Source organism: Artibeus jamaicensis, unplaced genomic scaffold, assembly GCF_021234435.1.
Source record: "Artibeus jamaicensis isolate MK-2021 breed Jamaican fruit bat unplaced genomic scaffold, CSHL_Jam_final contig_3230, whole genome shotgun sequence".
Taxonomy (NCBI): Eukaryota; Metazoa; Chordata; class Mammalia; order Chiroptera; family Phyllostomidae; genus Artibeus; species Artibeus jamaicensis.
The window spans coordinates 1,284,232-1,302,908 of record NW_026521764.1 but is presented as its reverse complement, the minus strand read 5'-3'; the positions used below and the strand labels follow the sequence as shown (position 1 = coordinate 1,302,908).

At 40.8% G+C, this 18,677-nt stretch overlaps 1 protein-coding gene across 1 annotated transcript in view; it reads left to right on the top strand.

The window, feature by feature from the left end:
- Nucleotides 1-18,677, top strand: part of RAPGEF5 (Rap guanine nucleotide exchange factor 5) — a 216,727-nt gene that overhangs the window by 160,183 nt on the left and 37,867 nt on the right. Inside the window, exons 12-13 of the mRNA XM_037136283.2 lie at nt 12,370-12,448; nt 18,146-18,290. Coding sequence (XP_036992178.2) covers nt 12,370-12,448; nt 18,146-18,290 — 224 coding nt within the window. The remainder of the gene's footprint in view (nt 1-12,369; nt 12,449-18,145; nt 18,291-18,677) is intronic.

Here is an 18,677-nt window from a genome sequence, read left to right as displayed (position 1 = left end):
CTTGTAACTTTGGTCTGTCCTCTCTGAAAAGCAACTCAGCACCATTTTGAATTGGCTCTGCAGTTACAGTGTCCTCAACCCACTAATCACAAGGGGTTTCCCTGTGTAAACTGTAGCCAGTATGGAAGACTTAGAAATGAATGCACTTTCTCCTTTATTCACATTAGCACATTTGCTCTTACATATATTGTATTTGCTTCTCCTGAATTGCTGTCTGTCTACCTCAGGTGCCTCATTTGATACTCATCTTTCTAGACAGAGGACTATAGAAACCTTAGCTATTTCTATCTTTCTTGTTCAGTACATTTCTAATTTTCTAGAATATCTAGAGAATGACTTGTTACAAGTAATATAATATTCTGGCACATTGACAGTTGCCGTAAGTATGTAAATGATTTATCAATTTTCAGAGAATCAGAATATATAAAATGATATTCTGCTTTAAATATAAAGCATAAAGGTCCTGTCTGATAGGTCACAGAGTTCACATAGAATTAGGTCCTAACAGTTTTTAGTTGTATTATTATGTGACTAAGATACTGGCTTGCCCTGGCCGAATAACTTGGTTGGTTGGAGCACTGTTCTGAAATGCCAAGGTTACAGGTTCAACATAAGTGTTCTCTTTATATTCTGTCACACTAATTACATGCTTTGTAAGAATGAAGACTGCTACTTCCATTTCTTTTTTAATCTGTAGTACTATAATCTCTATACCAGTGCCTCAGTAGTTTGCTACTGATTTTTGTTCTTGTAATTTTTTTCTATTTTTTGTTCTTTTAAAAGGAAAATGGATTTTTGTTCCTTTAACGAGAAAATGCTGTTCTAAATCTTCAAGTTTTTAAATGTGTCATACTTTGTGAGGGAGTTCAGGTCCATTGTCATATTTAATATTGTACTTCAGGAGACATGCTCCTGCTTTTCTCAGTATCCAGCCATTTTTCCAGCAACCTGCTCAAATGTGCAGTGTAAATCAGGCATGTTTGCAGCAGCAAATTGAAAGGAGCAGTAGGTTCAGAAATTCGTGGAGACAAGATATTGTGTTCAATAGGGGCTTTGACAACCTCGTAATTCTGGGAAAACCACAGTTTTACTGTAACATCAATGGCTGCAATTACTCGAGGCTATTTAAGATAATGTCAAGGATGAAAAAACTCTTTTCTCTCTGTCTCTTTTTGTCTCTCTCTCAGAGATCTCATGTGTCATCTCCCCACACAGTTGATGGATTGGAAGTGACATCATCAGATGTCCTCTCTTTATTTTTAAATGCTGTGACATTTTCCTCAACTAAAATTGAGCATCCTATCAGAAAATGAAAAAAAAGTGGAAGAGTGTGTACTTCAGTCTTATAAGTGTGAGGAAGGAATGTTAGTGGATGGCAGTTTGTTGATGATAATCACTGCCCGTTAATCTCTCACAGTGTCTTTCAGTCCAATTGTCGCTTCGTTGAAGGGGTGTGTTGCCACAGAATTGCTGTCATTGACAAGCACATGTCTAAAAGGGATATGCTTTGAGTGGGAGAATTTTTGCCTTTAACATACCTATAATTGAGCTTTTCCTCATTTCATTTTGCAGTCTTTCTTCGTTATAACCTTCCCTCCCATTTCCCATTATCTCCATTTTCTGCCCTTGGGGCTGCCTTGCTCTACAATTGGAACCATCCTTTCATTCTCTTTGCAGCTTTCTGCCTTCTGCTTAAGGCAGCTCCTGGGCTGGCAGTCCTTCCCCAGAAATCAGAGGCAAATACGAAATTAGACAGAATTGTTAAATGTGAGTGAGCAGAAAGTGTGGAAAACTAAAATATCTTGTCATCACACCCCAAATACCTTCTTTTAATCTAAATAGTGACAGAAAATTGTTTTCAGAGCAGTTCTGTATCCTCTCCTATTTCCAAATTACCGTTCTGGTTTGTGCTTAGAGTATAGGATAGTTGGTGATTCTTCCCAGTTTTTAAGTCATTTAATCCTGTAAATGAGCTTGACTCAGCTTGAAGATGAAACGTACAAATTAAAATTGCCCATTGTGTGCTGGGCGGGATATCTCTACCTGAATTCTCAGTCTAAAAATGGACCTAGTTTTCGGGGAAAGGATGTGTGGATTAGAGCTCGTGATGGACAGTAGTTCTAATATTAAAGCATCTGGCATTTTCTCTTATTGTGTCCCTTGTAATGCACCTTAAATGTGCTTGTTTTGAGGAAGGTGTCCATAGCTCTTAGAGCCAGCTAGCCTTTCTTGGTTTTGCACATTTCGTTTTTGTACAGGAGGCTTCAAGACATCGGAAACCTAGTGCCGTGCGTTTTGTTAAGAAAACAAAGGACAGAGTGAAGATATTTCATCCTGATTTTGGATCTTCCCCCCAAAATTGGACATGTAAAATGTAGCCTATTGTGTCCTGGTTCAGTGTGATCTGCATTGGAAGGCATTGCTGCCCTTTATCACCGATGCTTCCATAGAAATAGTTTAGTGAAGCTCAGGTTCTGCCCGTGCTGATTGGCATGATGTGAGTGCACGTTTCAGAGTTACAACGATTCCACATTGTTTGACAGCCTCCCAGGGAGGGCATTCTTAAAAAAAAAAAAAAAAACATGCAAAGTAAATGTGTCTTCATCAGAACATTCTAGAATCCACAGTACTTTTCTCCTCTTAAATGTCCTTATCCTACTTTTGGGAAAGTTTGGAATCTTCAGAGCCAGACCACATTACTGGTCATGTATTTGAGTTCCTGAAAATTTTCCATGTGTGCGCATGTGTAATCTGTGATGAGGCATGACTTCACACAACAGGAGAACTCTGACGGTGCCTTAGACAAGGTTGTAGATACACTTCTCTCCCGTGAACATAAAAATGGAGAAGTCCCGTCCAGGACTGAGATGCCTCCCAGTTCTTTGCTCCAGTGTCCCTAGGGTCTGAGCAGCACCTCATGAGCCAAGACAGATGCTAGCATTGTGGTCCGGGTATCAGGATGGAGCGGGTCAAGAAAAACACACCTGCTTGTCACAGGAGTGGCTTCCACTTTTATTCATGAACCGAGGCTTATTCACGTCTAACTGTAAGTGAGGCTAGGAAACACATTGTTGGATTCTTTTAAAAATATCTGGGGAACAATATGGCCAAAAGAAGCGACAGTTTGATTCCTAAAGAGAAGGAAGATGACATGTAATTTTATAAGTTGAAGTTTATGTTAGTTTTTTTGATACTTTAGACCCTAGGCCTTCATTATATATTTCTTTCTCTTCAAAGAAATATAAATATATTGTGATTTAAAGCATTGTGTAATCACTCTTAAAGACTATGAAGTGGTTTGGATTAGCTTATATTCTTAGCGACAGGTGAATACTGACAATATGTTTCACTCCAGATTCTCCCTATGGGTTGTTAGAAATATTTTTCATAAAGTAAATGAAATGTATTCTAAAACATATTTTATATATGGTGGCTTCCAAGAAGTTTTTTTTAAACAATAACACAAATTAAATTTGTTCTTCTAGTGTAGCTTATAGTATATAATTGTATATAATGATATTCTTGGTGATTTTTCAGAACTCATTTGTGCCCATTACCTATGAGTGTGGGCCAAGTCACCGTGAATCATACGATTTCAATGCTAAGAGAAGGGCCTGGGGATGTTCTTAGCTATGTGAGTAGTACACCTATTTTAACACAAAAAAAAAACTGACTTTTAACTAAAGTGAGGGACACTCAAGACTTGGATGTGGAAATCCGTTCTTCTGATTTAGGAAAGAGTAAATAAAATATAAAGTGACTAGTGATTCTCAGTGTCCGTAATATAAACATGTATAATTGGCCATTAAAAGATGTTTTATGAATCTGTGGATATCTTAATCCCTCTGTGTGATTGTCAGCTCTACCTTTAGAAGAGCAAATTAGCTGATCTTTTGTAGCTATTTTCTATTGCCAAGTGTTCGCTAGAAAATAAAAATAAAAATAAAACTTGAGTAGGAATAAAGGAATCCTGCACTTTGGCACATAGATGGAAAATGACTTCGTCAAGACATCTTGAGGGACAACGAAAAGACCAAGTTCCTGTGTCTGTGGCACTTCCCAGAGTCCAAACCCAGGACTTGCCTGCACTGCCTTCCCCGGTCTCAGGGTGGGCTGCTTGGGCCCATGTCCTCAGGTGAGCAGAGTGCCGTGGACAAGTGAGAGCTGGGCCTGCACCCTTGGGGACCTCAGCCCCCTCTGACACTAACATACAGTAACTCAGTGATTAGTCCCCTTACCTATCTCAGTCTCGATGTCACCATCCATAGAGAGGATGGAAGACTGACCTCCTAGGGTGGGCGGGAGGAGCACAGACCATGGGGGTGAAGCCCATGGAGCAGAACACAGTATGTGCTCATTAAAAGGCAGTTGTTAAGATTATTTCCAAATAGAGTAGCTACTGTCTTCCCTTCCCTACTTTCCTCATTGCCCAGCACAGCCACCACTGGCTTCCTGGTGCACAGGAGGAAATAGGTGTGATTCCAAGCAAATCCAGGGCCCCCTGGGGCTAATGCGTGTTGAATGGTGGTGGTAGCAGGGGTCCACCACCTGGACCCCAGGGTAGACCAGGTTTGCTCAGATGTTCACGTGAATGGAATATGTATCAGCCTGGGTTTGTAGGTTGCTTTGTGTCATCCTTTACTGTTCTTACCAAATTCTAAAGCCCTACAGAAATTGGGTTCCTACAGAAGCTGTAAGAAGTACCATATCTTACACCTTTGTCCTTCTCCTGGCAGAGAGCTCTGTGCTGAACCCTAAGGAATAGGTCTTTGGTTATGACCAAACCTTTGTGACCCTAAACCACGAGTCTCCCTTTCACCTGTGTGAGAAAGAAAGCAGCTTTGTTCTATTGGAAACAACTCCAGTGCCTGTTCTGGACACCAGAACACAAAGGCATGCCTGCTGTCAGCCACGGGTAAAAACGTTTGTCCTAGAAATACTTTTTACTACAGGAAATACATTAAAGGAAAATTTTTCCATATTGGAAGTTTTCAGTTTGTCTAAGATCTTGTGCCGGATTGTTTAGAAAGAGCCCTGGTAATATTTAGTTGCATTTACTTTAAATTAGCAAGTTTGTACACTATCTTCTTATCTTTAATATATCTAGCTATCATGCTGATCGTTAGTTTTAAAGTAGGCAGATGACTGACTATCCACTGCTAAACTGCAAGGAAAATAACTTCTCTCTAGTATCCCTAGAATTTCTGTTAACCTGAAACAAAAATAAATAAGATTTTACTTGTCTGAAGTTCAGTGCTAATGATTCACAGTGGCCGAGGGGAAAATTAGCTTTCGAAATTGTGCTATACCGTGGTTCCTCCGTAGTTGCCATTGATTCGTTGTGGAACTCGTGGGGCGTGCCGGAACCGAGGAGCACCGGAAGGTGAAGCATTTCCTCTTGCAGGGCAGCGGCGTGACTCGTACAGGTTCTAGCAAGGGCCATGAGTCCCAAGCAACCTGTAGGCTGAAACATTTTTTCTCATCAAAATGCAATGGGTACAGGGCTTGACAAATTCTGAAGCCGATGAGTACCAAGGTGTGACGATTTCTAATTTCAAAGGAAAGCTGATAGTAGACATTCTTCTTGGTTCTTGAGAGATAAAATATTCAAATATTAGAGTCAGTGCTCGAAATAACCATGCCCCAGGCTACTTATTTAAGGTGTAATGTTTAAATTTTTGTTTATTTATGGCATGAGATTTTAGAATGTTTCATTGGCGAGTCCTTAGGAACACAGCTCATATCGTGAGAATCCGTTATGTGATGTTCATCATAGAAAACCGAGCAACCCAGAGGGCACAGGTCTGTTCAGCCGAGTGGGTCTCACAACCGGCCGTCAGTTTTTGTTGGTAGATGCTGGCAGATTGGTATTGAAGGCTGCACACCCATGACAATTCCCACATTCTAATTTATGCTGTTAAGTAAAATGATTCTTGCATTGATCACGAAGAAATTTTTCCTCCTGGCTCATTTGTGAGAGCAACTGCTGTTACTAATCAATAAGCTATACAACTGCAGTAAGAGTCTTCAGGGGAAATCAGTGATAGATGGTGTGAGAGCTGATTTTCAGAATATCCTTAGTTCCTTTTAGTCTAACTAGAGTTTGCATCTACCAGTTACCAAGGAGCATCTCTCTAAAGCCGTCAGGCAGGGACCATCCACACACCAAATCCAGTGGTCTTTGAAAGCCCAGGCTCATGAACCTCCTTCTGACCACTATTCTGATACTTAAAATCTGCTCGTTTCCAATCCTTCTTTCTTGTTGGCTTTTATGACATTTTTGTCTCCCCATTCTCCTATTTCTCTTTTTCTTCTCTTTCTCCTTCCTTGATTCATCTTTCTTCTACTACTGCCCAAGTGTGAACACGCCCCAGCTCAACCCTCAGACCCCTGCTTGCCACCTTCCAGGATTAAATCTGAGAATCCGTGTTGTTCCAGCCACTCTCTCTCTCTGCAGTGGCTCCAATCGCCACCCAGCCCTCTGGTCTGGAGACCAGACCAGCAGGCTCTGGTCTCTGATGTTTATGTGCAGTAGCTTCACTTAAACCTAGGGAACTCAAACTCAGGCTCAAGCTCAAGGTGTTTAAAAGTCAGTGCAGTCTCTGTCCCCTTATTCTCTATCCGGTCTGACCTCTCTGACGCAGCAAACGTAATCTGTGTCTCTTGTCACCCCTCACCTTGAGAGTCAACACTCACTCCCCTCTTCCTATAAAAGCAGCGCCATCCTTTTTAGTCTGGTGCTCAACGTCCCCCTAGAAACGGATGCCAACCTACTTTTCTAGCTTCATTTTTTAATTATGCCATGTGATCTCTTCCAGAACCGATTCACACATCCATGGGCAGTTAATACGAACGAGTGAAGCCAGCCAGGGCAGATCTGTGATAAACTAGAGCATACACGCCCTGCACGAAAAGACCAGCTCAGCTCTAAACTGTGGTTAGCATATGAGATGTGAGCCTGGTGTTGCAAGATCTTCTGATTTTTAAATACTGTCATCTACCAAAAAAAGGATCTTTAAGGATTAAACAAGGCCCGAAGGTCACATGTCTGATGTGGACATGCCCACATGCGCTCCTTTCTCCTCGCCTCCTCCTCCACCAGCTCTTCTGGAAGGTTCGGGGGGTCATCTCACAGGTCCCGGTCGGGTAAAACCTTCCCTGGCATACCGGCATCTTTTCTTCATCCCCTGTGACATCTGTGGTCGGTGTGGCTCAGTTGCAGTGTTGTGTGTCTTAGTTCATTTCATGGGGATACGGGTCTCAGCTGCCTAACCAATCGTGACCTTGAAGCTGGGGCTCACTCCTGTGCTTTCCTAGCTCTCAACCCTGACGCTGTACGAATGCCTCATATTAGTCAGTTCTCCATACTCAGTTTTTGTTGCTTGAGTGGAGGCACTTGAAGAATGGGGACAGGATCTCAATCGAATTTTATGAAAATAAAGAGCAGGTAGTATTATTTATTGATAGTGCCTGTCATATGCTAGGTTCTCTGCCAGATGCTTTAGATGCACTGTGTAATCCTGACTACAGTTCTGCTTTGTGTGGGTATGATACCCATTTTACAGGTCACTCAGCCAAGGCCCAGAGAGGGCAAATACTAAATCTCAGGCTACCCAGGTGGACGGACATACAGCTCTCTGGTTCCCTTTGATTCTTAACACTGTTTTCCGAGCTTCCTAGCAAGCATGGCAGACTCATGCATGAGCCACAGATGGGCCAGAATTATAATTGTGCCTGGACACTGAGAACAGCTGAGATGGGCTAGGACAACGGGAGCTCTTAGTGCCTGTCACCTCTCTCAGTGCCAGGGGACCTGCAGACATGACCCTCTGTGTGGAGAAGGTAGGCAGGCACTGTGTTGGTGCCCCATGATCCTTTTTGGCATTTTTAAAAGGCAGCATGTGAAATGTATTGTAGCTAAGAACATAATACCTGCTGTATTCAAATCATTCTTTCCTAAGGAAGGAATGATGGGGTTCCAACACCACATGTTACAAGTTAAAATGAAAATGAATTTCATTATTTGAAGAGTGCCACCCACCCCTGCCTGTAGCAAGTTCCTGTCATTCAAGGGGTGAGTTTTAAAGTTTCATGTAGAAACTGCATTAAATAATAAGCCTTCCTTGTGAAACCAGTATCAAAAAATAAGATTTGTAGTTTTCGAATGGCTAAGCAATACTCTGGTGAAATTGTAGAAATATGCAGGAATCGAGTGAATTTAAAGCTGTGGTAAATAGTTCAGGAATATAAAATGCACTGAGAAAGAAGAATAGCATTTAACGGTGAAGCACTTTAACCTATAATTCAAACATGAACATGAAAATTTTTGTGTGTGCTTAATCAAATTACATGGTACTTTTTGGCACCACTTCTCAAAAAATAGTGGTAAGTTGGAACCTTCGTAGTACAAAGCTTCTCCTGGCTCCCTGAAATAAAGGTTAAGCAGAACGTATTTTAGAGCGCCTTGAATTCCATTGCATCTGAGATGGCAACGCAGGTGAAACAGCACTGCTGACAGGACTGGAGGGCATAGGAGTTGGTGCAGAAATGTCGAATTTTCACATCACCTTCCTTAGATGAAATGGCCACTGTAAGGCTGTTGTCTGTCAGAATTCTTTCCATTTGCTTTCTTGGCAATTCAGTTTAACAGATGAGTGGTTGTGTTATTGCGATGGATTTTGTTTATGAGTGTTGAAAAATAACTGAAGTAGATTTCTCTAATTGCTCCTAAGTAACTCTATACTCCTGTGATTTCTAGACTTTAGGGTATGTTTTATGAGGTTTTCTTTTTTTTACCAAAAAAAAAAAAATCGAGCTTAGATCTTTTGGAAACATGTAGCTCAATTCCCCTCATTTGATTACATTTATGTATAATAATAGAGCCCTGAAAAGGATCTGCACCAACCCCATTACGATTCCACCAGGACACAAGTCTGGGAGCCTCTGCACTTTTTTTGCAGAGATAAAATGGAAATTATTAGTGCTTGCTACACTCTAAATGAGAATGAGAAAATAATTTATACATTCAAGTAAAACCAAATAAAAACAGTCCGTTCTTATGCCTTAAAATTAAAGCAGTAACAGATGCCAGGGAAATGTCCTGTATTAAAAGCATCGCGGCTGGTTACAGAGATGACTTTAGAGCCCTTTCTAGAGGCTCCGGGTTGTGACTGCACCTGATACACTTTCTTTCAAGTTACCCAACACCTGAAACTGTAAGGCGTTTGCCTTCCAGCTCTGGTTGTGGCCAGCATGTTCCCTTTCAACTGCAAGAGTACTTCCTGTATTTTAAAAAAAGTGCTACAAAAAATATTCTTCTATTTTTGAGTTCAGGGGCTATTCCCAAAAGATGGCTGAGTAGTTTTGTCAGTGATGAGCCAAGAATCTGGGATTAGGTTTAGTGATTAATTTAATGAATAGAATTTCAAAGGTAAGGTTTTTTTGTATATTGATACCTCACTATTCACAGAATTAGAAATCAAAATGGATACATCATTTCATTAAAGTGTTAGTGTACATGGCAACTATGAATTTGTTTAAATGAAAGATGCTTTTATACACAATGGTGCTTTTCTGCCCAGTCTTAAATTACTATTAATTGACCATTATATGATATAATAGGTAATTACAGTGTTTAAATGTGGATGCCAATGGATTTGCTAGTCTCTCTAAATGGGTATTGTTTTCTAATAGTCTTCAGGGGATCATTTGCATAGCCATTGTGACTCTAAAAATATTTTTAAATACCAATGGGACAGCCTTTTTTGAAGCATGATTATTATAAAATGCACTGTTATTTGAAGTGCACCATTTTGATGATATCATTCAATTACTTTCATGTACAACAGGAAAAAAACAATGCTAAAGAAATAAAGGGAAGCTCTTTATGCATCGAAAGTGTTCAGAACAATATGGTAATTAAATAGAAAAAGATTTGAGTTAGGAGTATTGAGAATCTGTTCTTTACGATTTTTAGCTATTCTTTTCATTAGGATTTAGCTGGAAGTGTTTTTATGTGGCCTCATTGTTTTCATTTAATATTTCTATGGCAGAGAGATAATTAGGTAAATGCATTAAATATTAAATATTGTGGTAACTTTGGGGAAATAACATTTCTGGGTCAAAACCCTTAACAAAATACTGTCACACGTGAGCTGATCAGTTGAACCGAATGCAAGATTGTTTTGCTACCATCCAACTAGTAACTCGGTTCATTATCTAAGGCTGTTCCAGGATGGAATGACTTGTTCTATCAAAGTTAACGGTGTTCTTTTTAATCTCAGCTATGAACGGAGTCATAGCTGAAATTGATTAGAGAATCATTTCTACCTTGTTAGATGAGCTCAGTGTATGAATATCCCTGAATTCCACATCAGGCATTTCAAGTGTTGGGTGGATAAGGTTCTCAGCACCGTCACCCAGGGGTGCCTCTGTATCTTACTGGCTCCAATCTGTACAGGCTTTAATCTAAAACGGAGTCTAGGCTACTCTCTGGTCTTTGCAGCCTGTATCTAATATTGAATGTGAAAAAAAAAGGTTCAATTTCTAATCAAGCCGGAGATGCTATTTGCATCATTATGTTTAGTAGAGAACAATGTTACAGTCTGTGGACATTACTGTTCAATAGCATGCCAGAGTGACAGAGTTCAAATTGTGTTCCAAAATATCCCAGGGATTCAGACGTTATGCCTTTGTTGTTTATTTAAACTGTTTAAAAACCTCAATGAAAGAGACCAAGTTTCAAATGTGTATTCCAAATTTTCCATTAGGGTGGCCAGGTTAACAAGTTGGGGGGGCAGATGTTTGAATAAAGCTGCTCCTGCCTTTTTGTGCACAGATTTCAAAGGTCCGTGACAGAGACTCTGGTAGAGCGCTCCTGGGTCTTCTGTCCACGTGGCTGTGCGCGCCCACTCACCCCCCCCCCCCAGTTTCCTTGCCCTGGACTGACTGATGCTGTGCGAGGCCCAGGCACGTCTGTTTGAGAACTCACCATTGCCATAAAGTAGCAGTAAGTTAGACTCATGACTGACCCACATGTCACCATGTGATACAACATTGTAAGTTTATTTTACACGTTAGGTGCCATCTGTCAAATTTATTTTTCAAGAAGGAACTTTGTTATGTATCTAACAGAAATCAATACTTTTGGGAAAAATTCCTGCAATCCCTTGTTGTTGTTGAAAATTGCCATTTGCAGCCACTGACCTGTGTGAGTGGAGACTGTCCTGACCTTCTGCAGCACAGACGAACACAGAAATGAACTAACCCCTGCAGCTGATGCAGCGTCATAATCCACAGCCTCTTCGGTCATGGTTTTGTGTTTGCAAACATAGCCTTGTTGCTTTGCATCGATCGACTTTTAAAGTAAATGTTACTGGTTGTTTCTAAAAATTCTGGAATTTTCCCAGTCTTCAACAGTTCTTTCTGTCTACACACTTATAGTGTATAGGCTTTGGAGAGCATAAATGCTCTCGAGTAGACAACGACCCCCCTATCCTTATTACTTATCACTATTTCAAGTATAAATACAGGAGATATGGAAATGAAATCATATAGTGCAATGAATCTCAAGGAGATTAGATAAAGACTGTTATGGCAAAAGCTCCACTTTGTGTTCTACATAGAATCTTTTCTGTCAGTTGGAAGTTACATTTGAGGCCAGCGGTGGCCAGATAAGCAGCTCCATCTGAAATGTCAGCTGGGCTCTTCAAAGAGCTCTCAAGGCAGAGGGGCAATACAAATGGAACCTGTTCTGGTGGTTAAAGGGGTAGAGGAGGAATTAGGAAGGAGCATGAACTTAGCTGTGTCTCTCTTCACAGCAATAAGAAAATCACTCACCACTTTCCCTACTTCTTACAGATTCATTTGAGAGATAGAGGTGAATGCCCTTGGAACCTGATATGTGTCCTCTGGGTTTCATTATCCATTGTTCTCGCCCTAGACTTAGGTAAACGGCTGTAGGAAGCCGTATTTTATTACAACACATGGGCTTCGTTCCCTGTAGGACTAGAGTGTATACCTCAGAAATCTTATAAAATGTATTTCTAAAATCTCATGATTTATGCATTGGTTTCTGTAACATCTTTACCCACAAATATAAATGATGTTTTTGGGGGAAAAGATGACAAAAGTTGTATGTTTAGAGTCTTGCAGTAAAAAAAAAAAAAAATCTCATTGCTTGGGGCATTTTGTGTAAGGCATTTTAAAAACCTTCCCTTTAATAAATAATGTGTTTTGTGGCTAATGCCCCCCCAGCTCCTCCACCAGCGTTTATCCTGTCTCTGCCCTGCACTCGTCTGGGTCTGCGGGAGCAGCTGCCCTTCTCATCACTGCTTTGCTCACCTTGCGTTTGTTTTTCTCCCTTTGCAGAGACCCTCCTCGATGACTTCCTCCTCACGTACACCGTCTTCATGACAACTGACGACCTGTGCCAGGCGCTGCTGCGGCAATATCCTTCATCCACGGGAGGAGGCTGTCGCCTTCCGCGCGGGCAGATGTCTCTCATTAGGAATTAACTGCCTTTCTTCCTAATGTACTCAACCCCCCGGTAGGGTGGGGCTGTGTTCAATATGAATGTAATGATATCCAAGGTAAAAGATGAAATGAGACAGGATAGGTGGGCGTGAGGGGGGTGGAGGGAGCTGGAAATGCGGCTTCTGTTTTCACGTTCTAAATGGTACTGTCTGTTATGTTTTCTTTCATAGCTCTGTCTCAGGCTTTAGAAATCTCGAGGCAGATTTGGCCTAGCGGGTAAGCCCCAGCGTCCACAGGTTGAATGAGGTGGCAGTAAGTGAACTGATAAAACAGTCCCTCAGTTAGTGCCGGACGGCTTGGGCAGGAGACTGCACGTATGGGGTCTCATGTCTCTGGGCACGTGTCCCAGGGACACGAGCCATCCCCCCACCCGGGAGGTCCACATTGTCCCTGGAGTCCACTGTCTCCTTTGCAGAAGCGTGATCTCTTAGAGTGATGGATGTGCTTAGAAGGTGAATGACCAGTTAAGGAAGCTTTATGATTTATACACTAAATAGAAGAGATGCAAGAGGTGAAAGGCCAAAAAGCCAAGCTAAGAAGACGTACTCAGTTCTCCACTAGGGCTTCTTGCCTCACAGTGTTTCAGGAAGATGCTTCGGGAGCATTTATGTGGCCAGTTACCTGTCAGGGCTTTGGTAATGTGAAGAGTCCATTCGAGCCCATGTGAAAAATTTTAAAACGGTGGATTTTTTTTGTATGTACCCGTTTTATTGAGCCCTAGTAATAGTCTCAGCTGTATCTCTTTCCTGTTAAGTAATTGTTATGTTTCTCCCCCCTTCAACATTTTTTTGCTTAAAGTAATACTTTAAAACTTCATAAAGGGTACAACCTCTCTTAAAAATACATAAAGTAGAAATAGTGCTCACTTAGTGCTCTACTGTACCTTGTGGCCCCTGCAGCTATCTTGAAGCCTTTTTAAAATTTTTAAAATATATTTTACCGATTATGCCCTTACAGTTGTCCCATTTCCCCCGCTTCATTCACCTCCACCCTGCACACCCTCTCCTACCCACATTCCCCCCTTTAGTTCATGTCCATGTGTCATAAGTTCTTTAGCTTCTACATTTTCTGTACTATTCTTGCTCTCCCCCTGTCTATTTTCTACCTACCATCTATGCTACTTATTCTCTGTACCTTCTCCCCCCTTTTCCTCCTCTCAGTCCCCTGTTGCTAACCCCTCCATGTGATCTCCATTTCTGTGGTTCTGTTCCTGTTCTAGTTTTTTGCTTAGTTTGTTTTTTGTTTTTGTTTTAGATGTGGTTGTTAATAATTGTAAGCTTGCTGTCATTTTACTATACATGTTTTTTATCTTCTTTTTCTTAGATAAGTCCCTTTAACATTTCATATAATAAGGGCTTGGTGATGATGAACTCCTTTAGCTTGACCTTATCTGAGAAGCACTTTATCTGTCCTTTCATTCTAAATGAAAGTTTTGCTGGATAGAGCAATCTTGGATGTAGGTCTTTGGATTTCATGACTTGGAATTCTTCTTTCCAGCCCCTTCTTGCCTATAATGTCTCTTTTGAGAAATCAGCTGACAGTCTGATTCAGAGAACTCCTTTGTAGGTGACTGTCCCCTTATCTCTTGCTGCTTCTAGGATTCTCTTCTTCATTTTAATCTTGGCTAATGTAATTATGATGTGCCTTGGTGTGTTCCTCCTTGGGTCCACCTTCCTTGGGACTCTCTGAGCTTCCTGGACTTCCTTTTTCCTTTGCCAGATTGGGGAAGTTCTCCTTTATTATTTGTTCAAATAAGTTTTCCACTTGTTGCTCTTCTTCTTCCCCTTCTGGTACCCCTATAAGTTGGATGTTGGAACATTTAAAGATGTCCGGGAAGTTCCTAAGCCGCTCCTCGTTTTTTTAAATTTTCGTTTCTTTATTCTTTTTCTGCTTGGTTGTGTCTTTCTTCCTTCTGGTCCACTCCCCTGATTTGAGTCCCAGTTTCCTTCCCATCACTATTGGTTTCCTGTGCATTTCCCTTCATTTCACTTAGTGTAGCCTTCATTTTTTCATCTAATTTGCAACCAAAATCAACCAGTTCTGTGAGCATCCTGATTACCAGTGTTTTGAACTGTGCATCTGTTGGTTGGCTATCTCTTTGTCACTTAAAAATATTGGCTCTGGGGCTTTGACCTGTTCTTTCATTTGGGCCTTTTTTGGGGGGAGGGTGTCTGGTCGTGCCTGTTATGAATGAGGGGCAGAGCCTTAGGTGTTCACCACAGCAGGGTAACCCAGTGGCTGGGTTGTGATGCTGTATGTGGGGGTAGGGTCAGAGAGGGAACAGTGGCGCTTACTCCTCCTCTCTCTTGGACCTCAGTCCCCACCACCACTTCCCCCAAGCAAACTGGACCCTTCTGGTGCTGATTCCCATGTGGGTGGGTTTGTGTACATTCTAGGACCCTGTGGGTCTCTCCAGTGAACTCTCCTGTGAGGCTGGGAGTCTCTCCCTGTGCCTCAACCCCCACCAGTATTTTCAATCAGTGTTTTGAGGCTTTATTTCCCAGCACTGGGACCCTGGGTTGCACAGTCTGTCTCACTCCCCAGTTATCTGCTCTCAAATGTGGGACCGCTGCCCAGTCAGCCACCTACCTTGTTCACAGTGCCTTGCTTCACAATTGCCACCTCACTGAGTCTGCCCGTTGCCACCCTGTGCCCGGGGTCTGCCAGCCGCTGCCTGCATGCCCAGGGTCTGCCCTCTGCTGTCTCGTGCGCCCAGGGTGCCTTGCACACCTGGTGTCACCACTTCTGGTGCCATGACCCCTCTCCCCTTGCTCAGCCACCCGACTCTGCCCCACCTACCGGTCTGGATGAATGTGTCTATTTCAGCTCCTTGTCTCTCCAACTTCCGTACAGTTCAATTTTCTGTCAGTTCTGGTTGTTATTTATTTTCAATTTTTTTGTTGTTTTTATTTTAGTTGTGTAACGGAGGCACAGTGTGTCTACCTACTCCTCCATCTTGGCCGGAAGCCTATCTTGAAGCTTTTCAGAACCAGTTTATAAAGCTGATCTTGAAGCGTAGTTGTGAATTCGAAAATTTTCAAAAACAGATTTCTTCTAAAGCTTCCAAGTGAGGTGTTACTAAGAAATTTAAAAGTAACCACAAAGTTTTAAATTTCTCCTTCTTTAAACATGGCCTATTTATGAAAAAAATATGGCTTATTTTTACTATACTTTAATGCTAACAGTTTTCCAAGGGTGTTCCCATCCATTAAGTAATACAGTTTGTTTTATAGCAAATTATATGCTTTCAAACTATTGTTGTTAAAACTGATCCTATCATAATTTGTGATCACATTGAGTAATTTAATGCCTCATAGAACTTCCCTGAGGAATCCCTAAAACTTTACTTGGCTAAAGACATGTCTGAGTCTTTGACTAAGACATTTTATACAAAAAATTATTTCCAAAGGGGATTACCAAACCCCAGGAAATCCAGAACACTTTAAGTCAGGAGTCTTTTTATGTGGCCATTTTGATACATTTGCAGCTTCTGCCTTTTCTGAAGTGATGCAAACCGCAAACAAAAATATGACACCTGTATTTAACCTGAGAGAGTGGGTTACACATTTCAGTGACGGTATCTTTTATAGTCTACTACTGTCACATTCTAAGCAATAGCCCAGATTATTTTTTGTTGTTTTCCCCCAATGTTTTTGAACATTATTTAGAGACTGGAGCTGTTTGTGCTGTGTTGGGATATCATAGGTAGATATTTTTATTGTAGTAGAATTTAATACCTCTCAGCTTTTATCATCATAAAGAGAGTTATTGAAGCTCACAGCCCTAAGTGGGCTAATGTTCACTCCATTACATGAATACCTCCCCACTATCTCTCCCCACCCTCAACTAAATTTATAAATCGTTATAACTTAGCATGAGCAAATGTATGAACATACATTTGTATATACCTAATACAGAAAACCAGAATAACATGAATATAAATTAGTAAATATTTTTAAAATACGTCTTGTAGGGGAGGGAACATGATTAAGCAAGTAAATGGTAGTATCTAAGAATGAAGAAGAGTTGTTGATATTTCAGTTCCCAAAATTACTTTATGCTGAACGCCCATAATTGTAGAACGTATATGCGGCCTTAACAAAAAGCTTACCTCTTCACTTATATATGCTGATCTGTTAGTAGTACTTAATTTTCCAGATTTTTTTCTTTATATTAGTCAAGTCGTGATAGTTACAGGAAAAGAAGAAAAGGACATTTGCGTAAGTGGAAATAATGAAGGATAAATCTGTATACATTGCCTTTCAAGAGAAAAACTGAAAGAAACGAGTCCTTTAACAGACTCTGCATGTTTGTCTGCGTTTATTTCACCAGTAGAAATTAAAGAAATCAGATGGCCCTCGTGTATTTTTGCAGGTTCAGGAGACAGTGAATTATGTTTTTAGAATATTTACGAAGCCTGATAGAGAACCTGTCCCTCTTTTGCAATTACGTGTCACCATCAACCCCACAGCTTACCCGCATTTCGTGTCCCAGCTCTTCCTCTTCCCAGTGAACCTTTCATGTGTCCAAGATACTCGGAAATGGTGATTTGGGGGAGAAAAACACTAGGCTGGTTTGAAAAACAGCAAGCTTCTGTCTCGTTCCTCGGGCTTTAAGCATGTTGCCTGTGAGGTTTGTTATTTTTAATCATTTTAACAACATACTTAACACATGATCATTGTATACAAATTAGAAAATGCTTATAAGTATATTAACAATTCATGGGCTCTGAAACCTCATTACCTTTAGAAGCTGCTCTTAATCGTCAGTGTATCTTTCCCAGTAATGGAATTGTTCATATAAATAAGCATAATTAACAAAAACAGATCATCCTAACCTATTCTCTTCTTACTGTCCTGCTCATCCACTTACTGGGGACATTCTGTCAGTAAATGTACTGCTGGGCTGTCAGTTTTGTGACTGCAGAACAGCCCGTTAGATGGGGATGGAAATAATTCTGTTAACTCTCCGCAGTGGGTAAAGCATTTAAGTTATTCATATTTTCTGTTTTTTATTCCAGTGAAAGTTTAAATTAGCAGTCCTCTTTATTTATGTTTGCACATTTACCCAGTCCTTTTCTTTTTTTAAGTAAATTCCTAGGGATGGGCATTTGGAAAATGGTACGAATGATGCTTCAGAAATCTGTGCTCATTTGGGTCTCTACTTGAGAACTAACTGGTGTCACAGAATGTGAATTTCTGAGGGTCAAAGGAGAGCTGACCTAACTCTCTTCTAACTTGTATGGAAACAACGTCTGCCTTTGGAGCATGGCCAGGTCTCTTGGACCACCCTTGAAATTAATGGGCCGCCTGGTATCTCTGGGAGGTGGCATTGACCTGTGCCCCCGTGGAACCATGTCCGAAGCCGTCGATGGCACCGTCTGACCTTCATCTTCATGGCCTGTCGCCAAGTGTATGGGAATCATTTTCCTGGCTTTATTTTTAACCTTTTTAATGTGTACCCATTGGTCTCGCCACACGTTATTCCTTTTGTCCTGCATGCATGGTTAGATAGGTGTAGATTCTTTAGAAAGTACGATTTAGCAAGAATAAGTGGATCTCTTCGTATTTTTGTTTTCAACAACGCAGTATTCTTTCTTAACCACTTGCACCTATTCTGCTAAGAAGTATCAAGGCAAAGAAGAAAACTCAGATGTCCCTTGCCGGAAACGGAAGGTGTTACATCTCGTTTCCCAGTGGATTTCTCTGTACAAAGACTGGCTGCATGAAGATGAACACTCGAAAATGTTTTTAAAGGTAATGTAAAACTTCCGGATATCCTCTAAGGCCAGATGGCTGCTTTTGTTTTTAGTTATGCATTTCAAAAGTCTCAGTCGTAGGTGGCATTCACTTTTTGTAATATCTAAGTTGTGATTCGAACAAAGCATTCAATTATTTTGACTTTGAAGGCCTGGTATTCCTTCTATAGGTAGACTTTTTTTCATTTTAAAAAATGCATTAAGAAAAAATATAGAGGGCAAATTTTACATTCACTAATTTAATGTTATTTCATAAAAGTTATGGGATGTTTGATTACAAATGAAATAATTAAGAAAGGCAAAGTAAAACATACTTCAAAACTTAATAGTATTTAATTAATATGTTGAGCTTTATTACAATTTGAACTACCCAGCTTCATTTATT